The sequence below is a fragment of the Ranitomeya variabilis genome, chromosome 5, assembly GCF_051348905.1.
Source record: "Ranitomeya variabilis isolate aRanVar5 chromosome 5, aRanVar5.hap1, whole genome shotgun sequence".
Taxonomy (NCBI): domain Eukaryota; kingdom Metazoa; phylum Chordata; class Amphibia; order Anura; family Dendrobatidae; genus Ranitomeya; species Ranitomeya variabilis.
The window spans coordinates 530,496,360-530,515,811 of record NC_135236.1 but is presented as its reverse complement, the minus strand read 5'-3'; the positions used below and the strand labels follow the sequence as shown (position 1 = coordinate 530,515,811).

Genomic DNA, 19,452 nt, shown 5'->3' with positions numbered 1-19,452 from the left:
TCACTTGTAACCAGGGTAAACATCGGGTTACTAAGCGCAGGGCCGCGCTTAGTAACCCGATATTTACCCTGGTTACCATTGTAAAAGTTAAAAAACAAAAACACTACATACTCACATTCCGATGTCTGTCACGTCCCCCGCCGTCAGCTTCCTGCACTGACTGTCAGTGCCGGCCGTAAAGAAGAGCACAGCGGTGACGTCACCGCTGTGCACTGCTTTACGGCCGGCGCTGACACAGTCAGTGTGGGAAGCTGACGGCGGAGGACGTGACAGACATCGGAATGTGAGTATGTAGTGTTTTGGTTTTTTTACTTTTACAATGGTAACCAGGGTAAATATCGGGTTACTAAGTGCGGCCCTGCACTTAGTAACCCGATGTTTACCCTGGTTACCCGGGTGCTGCAGGGGGACTTCGGCATCGTTGAAACTGTCTTCAACTATGCCGAAGTCGTTCCCCTGATCGTTGGTCGCTGGAGAGAGCTGTCTGTGTGACAGCTCCCCAGCGACCACACAACGACTTACCAACGATCATGGCCAGGTCGTATCGCTGGACGTGATCGTTGGTAAGTCGTTTAGTGTAACGGTACCTTTAGAAGTGTACAAATTTAGATACCGGTAATCCCTGATAAAGGGTTCATGTAGCACAGTTGCCTGTGTTCACATCTCGTTTATGACCTGCCCTCATCTTAAATGGATCTCTCCAATGTATTCCATACATCAAGACATACGGTATGTAGAAATTCTAAAAAAATAAAAATAGGATTTAAAAAAAATAAAAAAAAAAAGGCGGAATTTGCCCGGCAACAATAAATTCAATTAACATAGTCCACGTTTTTTGTATCATACATATGATATTGTCTGGCCTGAAGAAAGCAACGGTAAAATGCAGAAATATTTAGCATATTTTTATTGAACAGATTTTTGACCTTATCCTATGTTGTGTGGACTATTTCTAGAAGTGCTTTGGATAGAATAGCAGTCTACTACCTTCTTCCGAGACATTTTTGTGGTACAATAATGCCTATCGGCAAAAATGTGGGCTCATGTAACCTGGACCAGTTAAGCCAGCTTTCCTGGTTTACACGCTAAAAGTACATCACACAAAAAGCAGTGATCAGACTCATTTGATTCTTTTATCTTTAGGGAAGCATAACTTCTAAAACAAAAAAAAAACTTTTAAGTTATTTTAATGTTTCCTCCATTGGTAGCTTTTAACCTCTAGTGGTGATTAGTCAGACCCCAATGACAAAAGATTGGCCAACAGAAAATATATTTCCTAAAGTTATTTACTTCCGCCTCAATATATTTTTTCATAAATTTAATTAAAGTTACTTTATAATCTAGTATGAAAGTTATGTTTACAGGTCTTTGTACAACACTGGTCTAACAAAGATTAATTACAAAATTGAACAAAGCTGCAGAGAAGAGAAGTCAAGAATACGTGATCTTGTGCTTCTCCAGTTTCCTTCTGCAGCCACCCCCTCAGTATTCAGACAACTCATAGTGGACTCAATGTACCTTGGAGGGTTTTTCCATTTTTATGGACTAGTGGTTCTCTCCTACATCTAATTAGTACCAAGCTATGCGCTGGAAATTTATAATTGCTACATTGATTTCTTTGTAGGACAATTGCTTTCTGACAGAGCTCACTTCATAACTACTAATTACAGGAGTACAAGATTAATTCTTGGTTAAAGTTTTTGTTATGGCTATATTTTATGACTAGTGTACAGAGCATTGGTGCCCTTTTCTTTACATGGTACAAAGAATTTCAAAGTCATAAAAAAAGATCAGTGGCGATAAAGGACAAATATGTGCTGTTTATATGCATCAACTAATAAAAAAACAGCAGGAAAGCAAAGCTAGAACCTACAAGTGATGTAAGAGTTGGCCATTATTTTGAAGTGCCAAGTGATGCGATCAGTAAAACCTCAAAGTGGTTCTACCTAAAGATGCAGAAGGTCCAAATCTAAAGGTGGTCTATTGGTAGCCAATGGTTAGATGGCTAAGGATAGGTCTTAAATATCAGATTGGCGTGGGTCAGACACCTGGCACCCCTACATATCAGATGATCTCGTTGCCAGTTGCGGAAATGAACTGCACAGCTCAGTCAAATGTGTAGTGGATGAGGTCAGGTGCTGCACATCTACCCATATGCGAATGAATACAAATGGAGCTACAGAACCCAGCAGTAGGAACTACACAGTTAAAGCTCTTCAGGTCCATAACTGCTAACATCTGGCTGTTCACAAGACCATCTGTTGGACCCTCATCGAAAAGATATTGATGGCCTATTAGGATAGTAGGGAATAGGTTTGTGCTCAATTGTTAATAGATGGTGTTCTGAAGTAAGACATCCATCTCAACTATATCCAAAAAATGCTTCGGCACACAAAAATATTAAGTCAAGTAAGCATGAGATTTATTAAGAAAAAAAAAAGATTCATATGTTAACAGAAAAACAAACACCAACGTTTCGGCCAATCGGGCCTTTATCAAGGTAAATCTGTGAATTGGGAAGTCAAGGATCCATGTGAAAGACTCCTATTACAGAACACATGAATCTATTCTTAGGATTGTTTCTCAATACAAAAAGGTAGTGGAGCAACACAAAACAAGGAGCTCTTAAGTGACATCTGCTGCATATGTTCTACTTTTTTTTTAGTTTTCTAAGGCCCCAATTCATCATTTGCTGTTAGAAAGAATTTGGTCTTATTTCTCTTCTTGTACTTGTGGATTTTGTGCCAAAATTTATCAAACTGTGCACAAAAAAACCTCCAAAACAAAACAGATTTTGTATCCCAGTAGCTACTGGAGTACCATTATGCAAACACTTCACAATGCCTCAAATTATGGTTTAGGCGATAACATCTGGATAACCATCTCATTGTGCTTGCTTAGGAAGTCCTAGTGATGCCATTCTACCATTCTAGAGATGGTGCGGACACTGGCTAAGATGTCACTCGCACCCAATGGGGCATAATTACAGCATCTGAGGCAGACTAGTCAGAGAGAAGCTCTCCCACCCGGACTAGTCTTTCTCAACTAGCATATTAAGCATTTATATGACACATTAAATACTTTATTAAAATGCATGAATCGGGCTATGTAACTAATAATGGTGTGGTATGGGAGACATCTGACTGATACCATTAAAAAAAATAAAAAAATAAAAATGCAACAAATCTTCACTAGTATTGAAGCTGGCTATTTTCGGTTCTGACATCCCAATGACTTCACTTGTTTTTTTTTTTTTTTTAATTTTAGCTCTGATTTTGTGACTGCCAGAAACTGTCCCTGCACAATGACTACCATTGGGAAAAGAGAACGATTTAAATATTGGCTACCATACAGGGTGTCATAGCAGTAGAGATTAGAGAACTGGCCTTGTCAGGGTCTCGTCACCATCCTGCTGTCCCCCAGAGGCCCTGGCAGTAGGTGGAATGATGGCCATGCAATAATGAGGAGAGAATAATAGCATTGCATTAGTGTGAGGAAGAATGTCACTGGAAAGAATGCTTTAGTTTAATCAGTCATCGAGATGACAAGCCTAAACTGCACATTTAAAGCCTTCTATTGAAATTGAAACGTAATTTAACCTAAAATTTTGACCATCTGGAAGAAAATGAGACCGTTTTGAAATTTAAAGGAAAAATTATTATTTTTTTTATTTTTTTTTTATTTTTTAGAAGCACATAATTGTCCTCGTAGCAGTTAAATATTGGTGGAAAAACTGTGGAAACCAATATGGTGTCCACAGATGTGTGGTTTAACCTTGAAAAGTTAGGTAGCAAACCACATGGAAGCTAAGAGGTAACCTTAATTTTCATCCAGCTTCTTATAAAAACAATGAATAATATTTGATATGGAAGCACATACTTTTAGATAAGCCCATATTATTTTAGAAATGTCTACCTGACATTGGGGGATACTCATTTAGCTAGTTGCGACAGCCATCTGTCTGGAAAAAAAGTGACATTTTGGCTTGCGCTACTTTATAAAAAAAATAATGCAGGCTTAGTCCCCTTTCACACATCAGTTTTTTTGCCGTCAGTCACAATCCGTTGGCTCAACGGATCTGTCGCAGATTGTGAAAAACCGATGCGACGGATCTGTTTTTTCCCAGATCCGGCTAACAGATCTGGCTAATTGGATCCTAAAAAAAAAATCAGAGCATGCTCAGTTTAAAAAAAAAAACGCAATCAGTCGCAGGATTCCATCATTTGATGGATCCGGCGCCCATAGGCTTCCATTCCAGCAAAGGACGGATGGCGACAGATCCATCGCTGTTTTTTCTACGTACACAAAAACGTTACTTTGTTCATTGTCTCCGGCCACCGGACAAACAATTCAATTTAATTCGCCGGATGCAGCAAACGATGGATGAAACACGAGGCCATCTGTCGCTAATACAAGTCTATGAGAAAAAAACGGATCCAGCGGAATCAGTCGCCGGATCAGTTTTCTAAAAAATTTGACGTGTTGCGACTGATCGCAAAAAGCTGATGTATGAAAGGGGCCTTAGCGGAAGGGTCGTTGTCTACCATGGTACAACAGATTTATAGAAACTGGTGTGAATTATAGCTTAAATCTTCAAGAAAATTATATATTTGTACCGGGTTAGCCAGTAGATTGAAAAAAAATAATACAAATGGATATTTTGATCAACACTAAGAACTAGGAACTTTGCATTACCAAGAACCAGATATTAAGCAATGTAGTCATCACCAATATATTTTGGCAAGTTGCTTTCACAAAATTGTTGCCTGTTGTGGAAATGATACTTTATCAGATCGAGCCCATGGACAATATTATAACAGTTTAAAGGGTTTGGTGAGGAGGGAAATCAAACCCTTTACTTTAGCCTCATACAATACCTTGGCAAATATAAAAGAGAAGTCAAAAAACCACAAATCACAATCCTGGAAGGCTTTCATCCTCAGACCTAATCTATAAAATATCCACACGCTTTGTCACTGACGTTGATGATTGTAGATGGTCTTATCACACTGCACTTTGGTCCTTGTCATTTGACAGCTGTGACAACGGGAAACCAACCCAGAGTGAGCAAAGCAGCCAGGTACATTCCGTAGACGTGAATATGTAGCCGGGTCATTGCACAACCCAATATTTACATTAATTTAACCTACAGAGCATGGAATATAGATTATGCCTATGTATAGCTGTACACACTGATCTAAGACAGATAGAAACAGCACCACCATTTATATTGTGCTTAATAGACCTCTGCTCCAGACACATAGAAGATGGGAAAGCCGTAAAACTGAGGTCTCTGAGCCTGCGATGTTGTACATCTTTCTTAGATTCTTCTTTTAACACAAGTAAACCAAATACATCTAAATTCAAGATAAAAGTTATCAAAATTCAACTGATTTGGGAGATTTCCACAGCAAAATAGGTAACAAATATTCTACGGTAAATGGTAAAATCCAAAACATTCACATTTTTTTCTCCTATTTGAGTAATCTCCTCTGACAGCCATATTTAGGTGTATCTTATGGACATTGCTCAAAACTTGTATTTGGAATCCACAGTGAAAATCAGAAGAGGTTTTTACACTAGTGAATAACTTAATTAAGACCACCCTTGTGCCATCAGGGTAAAGAAAAATTATTTACAGCCGGTAAGCCACATACATTGGGTCAAAAAGCCACATGTGGCTCCCAAGTCAATGAAGGGAGAGCATTGTATCAAACATACCAAACAATAAGACAAATTAGGAGTGGTTTGCTGATACTGTTAGGGTATGTACCCCATGTCTTTTTCAGGGGGCTATGTGCTGTAACTCGCTAGAAAAAGTGCGAAATAGACATGTACAAAGCGATGTAAGCACGACTTGCTGTGCATATTTTCTTTTGAGCTGGTTTTCACTGCTTCAAGTTTCCAATGCCGCAAAGCGTTAAAGTGACCGGACTATTACAGTGGAGGAAATAAGGATTTGATCCCATGCGGATTTTGTAAGTTTGCCCACTGACAAAGACATGAACGGTCTATAATTATAAGGGTAGGTTAAATTTAACAATGAGAGATAGAATATCCAAAATAAAATCCAGAAAATCACATTGTATAAATTCTATAAATACTGTATATTTGCATTTTGCAGTGAGAAATAAGTATTTGATCCCTCTGGCAAACAAGACTTAATACTTGGTGGCAAAACCCTTGTTGGCAAGCACAGCAAGCCTTCCTGACAGAGGACACAGAACAGCTCAGCCGAGTATTCCGGTGTGAGAGTAATCAAAAGAGACAAGTTGTGGTCAAATGATTATGTATTGGTGCCACAATGCTAATTTTTAAGAGCCCTTTAAGCCAGCATTTCTACTGGGGTAGATTTAGAACATCACATTAACAATATCTAGTAAAACCTTTCAATCTGATCTTTTGTAAAATATTAAGAGGTTGAATGGGATTCTGATAATTTTAACATTTCCCATGGTTTGAAAAAAAACCCAAAAAACTAAACAGAGGTGATACAATTACGGTAACTTTTGTTTCTTTCACACTTCCGTCTTGAGATGGCCGTCATAATACGTCGGCGCGAATTATCCACGGACGTTGTAAAAAGATTGCCAAACGGATGTAATGGAGAGAGAGAGCGAGAGATAGGCTTCCATTATAGCCGCCGACGGGCAGCGCAGGACGGAAGTGTGAAAGAGGCCTTAGCTGCCAAGAAGAGTCAGACAAATCTGGATTTTATTACTTGCCGCCAGAGGTAAAATCACTACAAGCATTTTATTTGCCACAATGTAAAAATGTATGAAGCTTTATCATTTTCATGGATGGGACACATAGCAGGAAAGAAACATAACACTAAATGATAAATGCAGAATATGTTGTGAAGACACAGAATAATGCTCAGTCTGCGAGTTTTCACACCATGTTTACAGCATGTGCCAGGGACACGTTCCAACGCCAAATTCCACTCAATGCAAAAAAAATGTATCGTATATACATACATGCAAATTTATATTATATATATATATATATATATATATATATATATATATATACACACACACATATATATATATATATATATACACACATATATATACACACATATACATATATATATATATATACACACATATATACGCATACATCATATATATATATATATATATATATATATATATATATATATATATATATATATATATACATATATATATATATATATATACACACATATACACACACAATATACTATAAACATACATACTGTACATACAGCACATGTATACGTCTGGCCAGTGGCCTGTGTGTTGCTGACAATGTCAATTGTTGTGAATATAGACTAGAACAATTTCTGTAAAAAATAAAGTAGTATGAAATAACACAAAAATAATTCACTATATTGTTCTTAGAAATTATAGATCTCAAAATGGAAAACTATTGTTATGACGTACAATGCTTCAGGCTCGTTTCCCCACTGTCCTCAGCAGGATCCCATAGAAGAAAACCATTTTCAATGACAGCACTGAAGGCATTATGCTGATCGGGTAATAATGTAATGCTTCTGACCGTCGCCGTTCCATGTGATGCTGAACTGTATTACACGAAAGACATTAAAAGGTCAGGCTTCCAATAATAATCCCCGTCATGAGATAACATCATGTCTTTCACACAAAAAAGCCAGGAACCACCTGCCAGGTTGTTCTGCGAGGACATACAACACTCCTGAGGTCACCGGGAACAGCAGGCATTTCAGAGACTGTCCTCATTCTCACAAGGCCAGGTGTCTGCTGTCTTCTAGGAACGTGTCCTCTGTAAATACATTTTCCACAAGGGCATTGCCTGCTTGCTTACTGGGTCATTTTTATCTTCTTTGAAGGAACCGTCAAAGGTTTGTACATGTTCTCCAACTGTACAGTAAAGAAATTGTGCCCTGTACTTCCTTTCTGTAATGTGACCAAGTTCCTCATACAAACCGCTTGTGGCATTTGTCTGGAATGCGTCAGCAGCACATTACTTTCCTTACCATAACTATCATTTAATGGGGTTCCTAGTGTTCTATCTTACAATCCAGAAATATGGGGTCCAGATGGATAGAACGCACACCATTGCTCCAGTGCCAGCTCCCCTTTGTGGCTCTGGCCTCTGTGCTTTGAATGCAGTGGTGACATCACGCTGCAGACAATCACTGAGCTCAGCGGTTCTCCTAATCTAGATCACACAAGCTGTTGAGCTCATTGAATGGGTGGTGGCATCATAGCTGCGAGAACAGGTACTGTCTTTTATTAGTTTACATTAGAAAAATTGTTTAAAGTCCCCTTATCAAAAAAAGAAAACTCCCACGGTAGCTAAAAGGAGTCTGTACACACAACCAACTAAAAAAAATAAATTAGCAAATGCTATCTTATAAATATTATGATGTTAAAAGTGACTGTCAGTAGGATCGACCCTCTGAAGCCATTTATAAGAGCATGTCAGCCATAGGAAGAAGACAGTGTGAGACATGTAATGACCGACAGTCTGCTCTCCTGACCTACACATCACACTGGTTATGCCCTCATTTCACTTAAAATAAGCTTTGAAGACAAATTCTCAGGAAGATCCATGTCCGGCACATAGCCTGGAACAGCTCATTTACATATAAAGAAAAACATGGATTTCTCTGGAATAAGACATCGGATTGCAGATATTAAGGTAACTTTTTATTCAACTTTCTAGGAGTTGCACAAACAGACTGCTTAAAAGGGTTGATCCTTCTGATAGATTCCCTTTGAAAACCGAAGTGAAAGATCTGTAGCTTTACAGCAGATGCAAGTATGCATACAAAATGTTTCTATATCCAGAAATGGATGAAAATCTGGCTTTTGTGAACTTTTGGCGTTGTTGACACACCTATTGAGTTACACTGGTAGGGACATAATAAAAAAAAAACAAAAAAAAAAAACTAATCTCAAGACTAGGGTTGAGCGACTTTTATTTTTATAGGATCGGGTCGGGTTTCACGAAACCCGACTTTCTCAAAAGTCGGGTCGAGTGAAATCGGCCGATCCTATAAAAAAGTCGGGGTCGGCTGAAACGCGAAACCCAATGCAGTGCAATGGGATACTATGGTTCCCAGGGTCTGAAGGAGAGGAAACTCTCCTTCAGGCCCTGGGATCCATATTTAAGTGTAAAATAAAGAATTAAAATAAAAAATATTGATATACTCACCCTCTGACGAGCCCTGGTAGTAATCGGCATCTTCCGTTCCTAAGAATGAGCGCGTTCAGGGCCTTAGATGACGTCACGGCTTTGTGATTGGTCGCGGCGGCCCACATGACCGCTCAGCGACCAATCACAAGCCGTGACGTAATTCTCTCAGGTCCTAAATTCCTCATTCTAGGAATTTAGGCCATGAGAATTACGTCACGGCTTGTGATTGGTCGCTGAGCGGTCACGTGGGCCGCCGCGACCAATCACAAAGCAGTAACGTCATCTAAGGCCCTGAACACGCTCATTCTTAAGAAGGAAGGCTGCCGGAAAGAAGCCGAGGGTGAGTATATTCCTATTAGGTATATACTCACCCTCGTACGTGCCCTGCTTCTTTCCGGCAGCCTTCCTTCTTAAAGGGGTTGTCCACTACTTTCAATTAACCCCCCAATGTATCCCCCCGGGGCCCCTGATGAATTGTGCAAATACCTTTTGTTGCCGTTTTTGCCTGTGAGCGGCGCTGTAGCGGCGGCTGAGTCCGGGTCACGTGACCCCCAGGCTGCAGCCGCCGCTTATTTCCGCCGACGTCACGTCAATTTCCAGACTCTGGAAATTGACGTGACGTCAGCAGCAGGTGTGTCCCAGCCGCACAGTCAGAGCAGTCACTCATCAAGAGTGACTGGGCTGTGGGCGGGGCTGGTGGCTGCCTGCGGGGCTGTGCTGGGGGCGGGCGGGGCTAGGCAGTGATCATGAAGGTGCGGGCGCTGAGGTCTGTATGTACGTGCCGGCGCCGGTGCTCTGCGTGCCAGCGCCGGTATGTAGGTACGGCGCCGGGGCTCTGCGCTGGCATGTGGGGGTGGGGGCCGGCGCCGGGGCTCTGCTGCCGGTATGTGCTGGGTCTGCTGCGGGGGGTGGGGTGGTCTTTGGTGTGTGTGTGTCTCTGTGTGCAGGCATTGTCCGATGGGACTACAAGTCCCATCGTGCTCTGCCTGCTACAGTGACAGTCAGTGACACATTAGCCAATGATGGGACAGTAGTAGTCCCATCATCCGGCTAATGTGTTGAATGTAAAAAAAAACAAAACAAAACAAAAAAAAACACACATATACAGTACATACACACATACAGAACATGCGCCATGCGACGACATGCGCCATGCGACGACATGATGCATGCGACGACATGATGCATGCGACGGCATGCGCCACCATGCGCCACGCGACGACATGCGCCACGCGACTGCATGCGCCTGCATGCGACGACATGCGCCATGCGACGACATGCGCCATGCGACGACATGCGCATACAGTACATACATACAGTACATACATACAGTACATATAACAGAGTACATACTCACCATCACTTGTCACTTTGATCCCCGAAGCCAGTGTCATAAAAAATATTAAAATAATAAACAACCAATATACTCCCTGATCCGCAGAAATCCAATTAAAACGAGTGTCCCACGACGATCTCCCGTGGAGAACAGGAGCATCTGCTGATGCAACCACTCTCCAGGGGCTCCAGGAAGACAATGAGGGGAGGAAGGTATCCTTCCACAATGTATTCCCCACAATGTATTCCTACGCCCCTGTGAGAAAATAGTCCCTAGTCTCACTTTATGGTATGCTGTATGAGAAAGTTCCCACGCAGCTTTTTGCCATAAAGTGAGACCAGTGAACTATAGTAACCTCAGTGATGCACTGCAGGAGCCATTGTCTCCTGTCAGTGTGTCACTGAGGGTCCTATAGAGCAGTGACATCACCCGATGTCTCTGTTCTATAGGGGAGATCGTCGTGGGACACTCGTTATTAATTGGACTACGGCGGACAGGGAGTATACGGTTTATTATTTTACGTTTTTTGCAGGGGCTGAAGTATGGTAAGTATGGTGAAATGAAGAATATTAAAATACTTTTTCCTAATGTGTGTGTTTTATTAACCCTTTATTAATATTGGATTAATAATGGATAGGCGTCTTATTGACGCCTCTCCGTTATTAACCCGGCTTAATGTCACCTTACAATAGCAAGGTGACATTAACCCCTTATTACCCCATATCCCACCGCTACACGGGAGTGGGAAGAGAGGGGCCTAGGCTGGTTTCACACTTGCGTTTTTATCTGCATGCGTTTTTTAAAAACCGCATGTGTGAAAAAACACATGTAAACGTGGTAAAACGCTGCGTTTTTTAGACGCATGCGTTTTTGCATGTAGAAAAAAAACGCGGCGTTTTGCCGCGTTAACATGCGATTTTTCATGCGTTTGCGTTTTTAAAACGCATGCTGAGAAGTGTATGACAGCTGCCAATCATCAAAATCCACAAGAAAACCCACTATAAATAGAAATAGCTAGGGGTAGGGTTAGGGTCTAACCCTAACCCTAAACGTGACAGAAATACCTGGCACTGAAATACGTGGCACTGAAATACGTGGCACTGAAATACGTGGCACTGAAATACGTGGCACGTGGCACTTACATACGTGGCACTTATATACGTGGCACTTACATACGTGGCACTTACATACGTGGCACTTACATACGTGGCACTTACATACGTGGCACTTACATACGTGGCACTTACATACGTGGCACTTACATACGTGGCACTTACATACGTGGCACTTACATACGTGGCACTTACATACGTGGCACTTACATACGTGGCACGTGGCACTTACATACGTGGCACTGAAATATCGTGGCACTGTCATAAAATGTTCATTAAACGGTTAGGGGTGAGGTTAGGGTTAGGGTTTGGATCCCTTTATCACCCTGATGGTGGTGGGTGGTTTTTCAGTGTTTTTTCTATAAAAACGCATGCGTTTTTAACGCAAACAAACGCGCGCGTTCAAAAACGCATGCGTTGCCGAGAACGCGTCAAAACGCATGCGAAAAAACGCATGCGTTTTTAATGTTAAGTATAGGAAAAAACGCATGCGTTTTTTAGCGCTAAAACGCAGCGTCCAAAAACGCAAGTGTGAAACCAGCCTCAGTGCCGGAATTGGCGCATCTAAGGCTACGTTCACATTTGCGTTGTGCGCCGCAGCGTCGGAGACGCAACGCACAACGCAAACAAAAACGCAACAAAACGCACGCTAAAACGTTGCGTTTTGCGACGCATGCGTCCTTTTTGGCCGAAAGTTGGACGCAAAAAAAATGCAACTTGCTGCGTCCTCTGCGCCCAACGCTTGCGGCCAAAAAAACCCATGCGTCGCAAAACGCAGCACAATGCATGTCCATGCGCCCCCATGTTAAATATAGGGGCGCATGACGCATGCGGCGACGCTGCGGCGCCGAACGCTAATGTGAACGTAGACTTACAGATGCGCCATTTCTGGGGTGGCTGCGGACTGGTATTCGACCCGTTTCGCTCAACCCTACTCAAGACCTCCACAAAAATGAAGACATTTATTAGCCACATTATAAAACCATTAATTTGTCACCATAAAGACTAAAAAAATTCAAATCAATAGTAGCCAAATAAACAAGTATAACACCCACAATATCAAATGTCCTATTGTGCAAACATGCTTGGTTTATATCCGAAGATGCTGGCAAAGAACCAAAGTGAAAAGTGCTGGTGCATGAAAAGTCACCACAACATACAAATGGCAATTTAATGTAAAAAAGAGATCTTACCCATAATGTATTCATCAGGGGGTGTATTGTGTGCCTGCCAGTGTCAGACATGAGTTTCGCACATTCGCTTCTTCAAGGCTATTTTGCACAATAGGGCATTTTGCTGTATTTATGATTTTCTATTGTTTTTCACCTGTTACAAAGGCTTCTATTGGTCTGAATTTCCTCTTATGGACCTCCCCATGAAATCTTATCTAAAAGTTTGCTAATACACAGCATGGCTTTATTTGTATGAAAGTAATTCATTCTTGTTTGTTGAAATTTTACATGCCTTCTGCTCAAAGAAGAATCAGGAGGACCTCGGACACATACAATCATTGTTTGGTTTACAAAAAAAACCTGTGTGAATAAAAAAAATTCTCAAGTGGAAACTGCTTCAGGAATCACTGGTGGGTTTTTTCCCCGGGAAACATCTGTTTTTGGGGGGTTTCTCCTAGTTTATAAGCCTTTTTTTTTTTTTTTTTTTTTTTTTAATAAAACCATTTTATTAACTATTCTTTTGGGGCAGTATTCAAGTGTTTTTTGCCACATTTTCAGGGATATTTCCATTTATTTTTACTTCAAAGTCTATTAACCAATGAATTAAACTAATTGTAAAGTATCGAGCGTCTTTGAAGCAAGAAGTGCCTACAGAATGGTCTGCACACTTATTTTATCCTCTTGGTTTTTCTAACTTTTACCAAGACGATTTAAATCTGAAGAGGTAAGAGACACTCAAATATGCCTGATCATATGAAAGGAAAGTCATTTTTCCATAGAAATGAATGGGAAAATGCTAGAGCAGTTTTTAAGTGCTTTTTTTTCCCTTTTAGGTGGCTTTTGGAGCAGACAGACTGAATCCTCCCCTCAAATAAAACTCATGTTAATTTAATCATAGGGTGCGTGCGGGCCTCTACCTGTATGCCAGAAAGAGATGGATCTATGAAAGATGTTAAGTGGCTGGATGTTTAATAAAATTCAATCTTCCATTAATCTATCTCACATTTGTCCATGAATCTTGATGTAGCACAAGGCAATCCTGCTTTACTCCACATGATGCAAAGATTTGGGGGGCTGCCCTACCTAGCCTTGAATTTAAAGATCCTGGTCAATGCACGGTGATCACTTTTCACTCCGCATGCATCCACGCTCCCATGCCATTAATGTGCCATCCACCACCCCACAAATAATATCCATCTTTAGTAACTTATTTCTTTACAAACATTAACGAATGTTCTTCAAGCCTCCCACCAGAATTCCTAATTAGCAGCAGTTGATCTAAATTACGATTTACTATACGACATACAAAGACTGGAGCAGCCTTTAGGAGCAGGCAGCGTGCGTTCTGTGTAGATGTGTGACTTAGCGGCATCTCTCAGCAAGCTGTCACCCTGGGGAATACAGGCAGGGCAGGCAAGATGAGCTTCATCACACTTGGCTCATTCCAGCAGCTCAGGCTCAGTAGTCACATCTGTTATGTGGAACGCATCCAAGATGATATCCAACCCTTCGGTGAATTTGAATGCAGGGAAAACAGCTCACTGCTTTTTCCTCCATGACCTCTTTCTGGCCTTTCATGTGTTTTTTTTTTTTTCATTTTTCTGGCGGTATATAGAGTATTCGAGTACAAGGCTGGTCGTCTACACTTTGACTAGTGGAGATGTGACAGGGAATGGCAATGCTGTCAAGAGGTTACTTTCACTTTGGCCTACAGAGTTTGCTTTTGGCTAACGTCTGCATAGACTATCGGAACAAGGATTTTTTTTTATTTTTTTCGTTAGTTTGAGGACTACAATGCAAGATCAGTGCAGAATTAAAGCAACATAGGTCTACTGTAATCAAGTATTTAACAAATACCACGGAGTAAACGTTTATCAAGTCCTCTTAGTTATTAATAATTGGGGATGAAACTACAGCTCAATAGATTTTAAATTACCAAGTGTCACTTTCTATATTATTTATCCTCTTATTTCTCTCTTCTTCATGGAGCTACTGCTGCGGTAATGTGCTTTACTGCTCGTCATGGGAGAGGCTGGAAAAATCTCCCATGGTATATGTAGGACTGTGATCGATGCCACGTTTAGACATCCGTCTCCTACAGGCTATTATGCCTTAAACTGAAAGATTTTCGTGGACACTATTATTTTAAAAGGACAACACCCAATTAGTGTGCTGCAGAAATTAAAAGAAAAAATAAAGTATACTTAAAAGAGGAGATGCATATTTTCCCTTCAAACCACTGGACATATACCATAAAACTCTCAGGGGGCACAACTTTGAATAGAGGGGCACAGAAAAAAAAACTATTTTAGAATCAGTGGAACTGCATCGTTAAACCAGTTAAAAATACCCAGTGAAAGATCCTCTAAGCGCAGCCTTCACGCTTTTCTTCTGCTTGGAAGCAATTGTGAAAGTTGCAGCCAATTAGCAGTTAGCCATTGTCTGCAGCGGTCATGTGAACTGTTTATGTGATGGGGGTTTGGATGTTTCGCCCCCAGGTACATTTACTTCACCTGTGGGAAGTTATACCATCCAGCTGCCATAACATCACCCCAGAGGACCCCTTTAAGCACCGTCGGTCCCTACTGACCGAATACCACAGGTGGCGTCACGAACAAACTTTATTCTTAAACTCCCTTTAAAGACCTTTCCTTTTACTTGGGCGCCCAAGGCCATGGACCAGGTCGCAGCCACCGTGACGTCCCCTTCAAGTACCGGACCCAGTACAGAGTACCCCACTGCCCTGGCGGGCGACTCAACTTGGAGTCACGAACAGGATGTACACAGGGGGGCGAAACATCCTATAACCATGTGATGGAACCTGCAGGAAACACAGGAAGCGCCAATCCATGAAGCAAGTCTAGAGTTTTTAAGATGCATGCAGTAGACTGGGGAAATAACGTCAATTAGTGGAGACAAATACTTACTGTAAGTATTGCAAGTTCCCCTCCATCATGTGTTAGTATAGCTTTGCAGTCTGAGAGGATGGCTGGACTATCAAACGAACGGAGCCAGTCTGGAGCTTCCCAAGAATACACGCTAAACCTTGATGTTACCAGGTTTCATCAACAGACAACAGGGCAGATAAGTACGTCTGCGCAGGAGCACGATGCCGGGGAGCGATGAAGCAACAGGAGGGTGGCGATCATAAGAAGATGGGAGGTGCCGGACCTAGACCTGCGACGCCCATCGGACCAGACCGGATCCCCTGCCCCGGGTGAGTATAATAAATCGTATCTTTCAGGTTGGATCGGGGGCTTATCTACAGAACTATAGAACGCTGTAGATAAGCCCTGAAAGGCAGTGGTCGTATCTCATATCGGCCAAAACTGCTGACAGGTTCGCTTTAAAGGCACCACTCCAGTGCTGGAAAAAAAGTGCTTGCATGGTGCTTAAAATTTGTAACTGGTGAATGAAGCAGGACACAGGACCTGCATGTCCGGGGTCAGACATTTCACTCGTGCTGCATTACATAAGTATGTATGGGGACAGAAAGGACTGTTTAGCATTCTTTGGACACAAATAATGGAAAGACTCCCCGAGAGCAATCTAGTCATGAACATGACTGATACAACTTTATAGTGGACTAGTGCAAGCATAGCCTAACTAAAAACTAAAATAAAGCTATTGACAGGGAGTTGGACAGGGTGCCATCATATAGCGTACACCCATAGAAATGAGCCTGATGGTCTTATGTATACTGCACTACAGGACATATACTAGAGTAATAGCACATTATAGCAAAGATCTGAGGAAAGATATCAAACTGCTCATGTAAAAGATTCCCTTTTGAAGGCCTGCAGCTGTTGGAGTCCAATTTGTACCAGAGAAAATTATCAGCAAAATTTTTTACATTTTGTAACCTTCAAGGGTTAAATTAATAGTAATGTTCTTACTCGTAATGAGGTTATTGTGCATGGGTCACGTATCCTTCCTTCTTCATCCTTCAGGTTATAACCCTCCGGTCTCTTGTCTCGTTCACTGACTTTCCATAACTTTACTGTTTTGTCTGTATAGAAGAAACAACAAGATAAAAAAATAAATTAAAGCCGCTTCCACTGTTCAAGGGAGGACAAATCACTAGGACGGGGAACCTGCCTGGGAACAACGTGGATATGGGAACCTTTATGATGAGATCTCCCAGCGAGAGCCTGTTTACCCATGAAGAACCCGACTATGGTCGGCAGTTTTCACAGAGGACATAAATTAATCTACTGTTTTAGACATTGGACCATACACTATAAATTAAATTTCTATGTATGACAGCACTTCCCCTGGTGCTGCTGAACCTCCATGAAAGCACAAATGTTAGTCTGCTGGGAAAGGCTTCTAGCATTTTGTGATTAATAAACACAAAGGCAGACAATGGCATTTCATGTGGTGATATAATACACCAATCAGTAGCCTGCCACCGGTCAATGTTTTTTATGCCATGCTCAATATCCTGTAGAAGAAAAAATAAAAAAATGTATGAAGCTCATCATGACTGCGCCGACTCAACATGTCATGCGCTTATTAGTAGAAAAGGTATTCAGAAGACTAGCCACAATGGAAGTGAGCTTTGTACTAGTCATTAATCTCTCCCTCTCCTCTGGCATTTTCCCCTCCTCCTTCAAACACTCTATCATTACTCCATTACTAAAAAAACCCACCCTTGACCCATCATGTGCAAACAACTACAGACCGGTCTCCAATCTACCCTTCATCTCAAAACTCCTGGAGCGCCTAGTCTACTCCCGCCTTACCCGTTACCTCTCCACTCATTTCCTCCTAGACCCTTCACAGTCCGGGTTCCGCCCCCTACATTCAACAGAAACTGCACTCATCAAGGTGACCAATGACCTTCTGACAGCAAAATGTAACGGTGACCACTCTCTGCTCATTCTCCTCGATCTTTCTGCAGCTTTCGACACTGTTGACCACCCTCTCCTACTCTCTAGGCTCCAGTCACTAGGCATTAAGAACACTGCTCTCTCCTGGCTCTCTTCCTATCTTTCTGACCGCTCCTTCAGTGTTCTATTCTCCGGCTCCACTTCATCTCCTCTTCCTCTCACTGTCGGGGTACCTCAGGGCTCAGTCCTTGGCCCCCTTCTCTTCTCCCTCTACACGGCCCCAATTGGACAGACCATCAGCAGATTTGGCTTTCAGTACCATCTTTACGCTGATGACACACAACTATACACGTCAGCCCCTGACCTTACCCCCGCTGTACTACAGAACGCCACTGACTGTCTGTCTGCAGTCTCTAACATCATGTCCGCCCTCTATCTGAAGCTCAACCTCTCCAAAACTGAACTTCTTCTGCTCCCGCCTTCTACTAACCTCCCTAAATCTGACATTTCCCTCTCCGTGGGTGGCACCATAATAACACCTAGGCAGCAGGCACGCTGTCTGGGTGTCATGTTTGACTCCGATCTCTCCTTCACCTCCCACATACAATCTCTTGCCCGCTCGTGCCGCTTACACCTAAAGAACATCTCTAGAATCCGCCCTTTTCTCACCATGGAGACAACAAAAACTCTTACTGTCGCCCTAATCCACTCCCGCCTGGACTACTGTAACTCTCTTTTAATTGGCCTCCCCCTCACGCGACTTTCCCCTCTCCAGTCTATCCTTAATGCAGCAGCCAGGGTCGTCCATCTGGCTAATCGTTACTCGGACGTGTCCGCTCTTCGCCAGTCATTACACTGGCTGCCCATTCATTACAGGATACAATTCAAAGTACTTGTTCTCACCCACAAAGCTCTCCATAGTGCGGCACCCCCATACATCTCCTCCCTCATTTCTGTCTATCGGCCTAGCCAACCGCTGCGCTCTGCAAATGACTTTCGACTAACCTCTGCACTAATCCGTACCTCCCACTCCCGACTCCAAGACTTCTCCCGTGCTGCGCCAATCCTCTGGAATGCTCTACCCCAAGATATTAGGACCATCCACAACTTGCATAGCTTTAGGCGCTCACTCAAAACTCATTTGTTCAGAGCGGCCTATCACGTTCCCTAATCAGTCATTTTATGTTTGTGTGTGTGTGTAGCCCATTCACTATCTCCATCTATCCCCCACCCCCTGAAGATGGCTGGACCATCATTGTAAATACATCATTGTAAATACATACCTGTACTTTGTATCTCCCCACCTCATTGTAGATTGTAAGCTCTCACGAGCAGGGTCGTCTTATTTTGCTTTATTGCTGTACTGTTAACATTGTTACCTATGACTGTTGTGTTTGAAACTGTTAAACTGTAAAGCGCTGCGGAATATGTTGGCGCTATATAAATAAAGATTATTATTATTATTATTATTAGTCATGGAGGAGCTTCAGTCAACTAGCAAACTCAGGAAGAGTAGCTGCTTCCCACCCCAGTTCCGTAAGAAAGGTTTAGTAGCCCCTTCTATGTGCTATACTTGGCCATCACTGTCCGTCCCATAAACTTTGAACAGGCGCTTCAACGTACATGCTTTATCACTGCTCTACTTGAGGGTACTTTCAGACGTCAGTGTGTTCGGTACATGTGGTGACAGTTTTCACATGTACCGGAGACGTGCCATTCAAGTGAATGGGTCTGCGCACATGTCAGTATGTTTCCATGGACCGTGTGTCCGTGAGCAAAACACCTACATGTCCAATTTTTTGCTGCAGCACTACTGCCCTTAACCTACGCCT

At 42.2% G+C, this 19,452-nt stretch overlaps 1 protein-coding gene across 5 annotated transcripts in view; it reads right to left on the bottom strand.

Moving 5' to 3' along the window:
* The window catches only part of PPP2R2B (protein phosphatase 2 regulatory subunit Bbeta), a 480,390-nt gene that overhangs the window by 40,247 nt on the left and 420,691 nt on the right, over nt 1–19,452 (bottom strand). For all 5 annotated transcript variants that reach the window (XM_077265822.1, XM_077265823.1, XM_077265821.1 and 2 more), the window contains one exon: nt 16,685–16,797. In XM_077265822.1, coding sequence (XP_077121937.1) covers nt 16,685–16,797 — 113 coding nt within the window. The remainder of the gene's footprint in view (nt 1–16,684; nt 16,798–19,452) is intronic.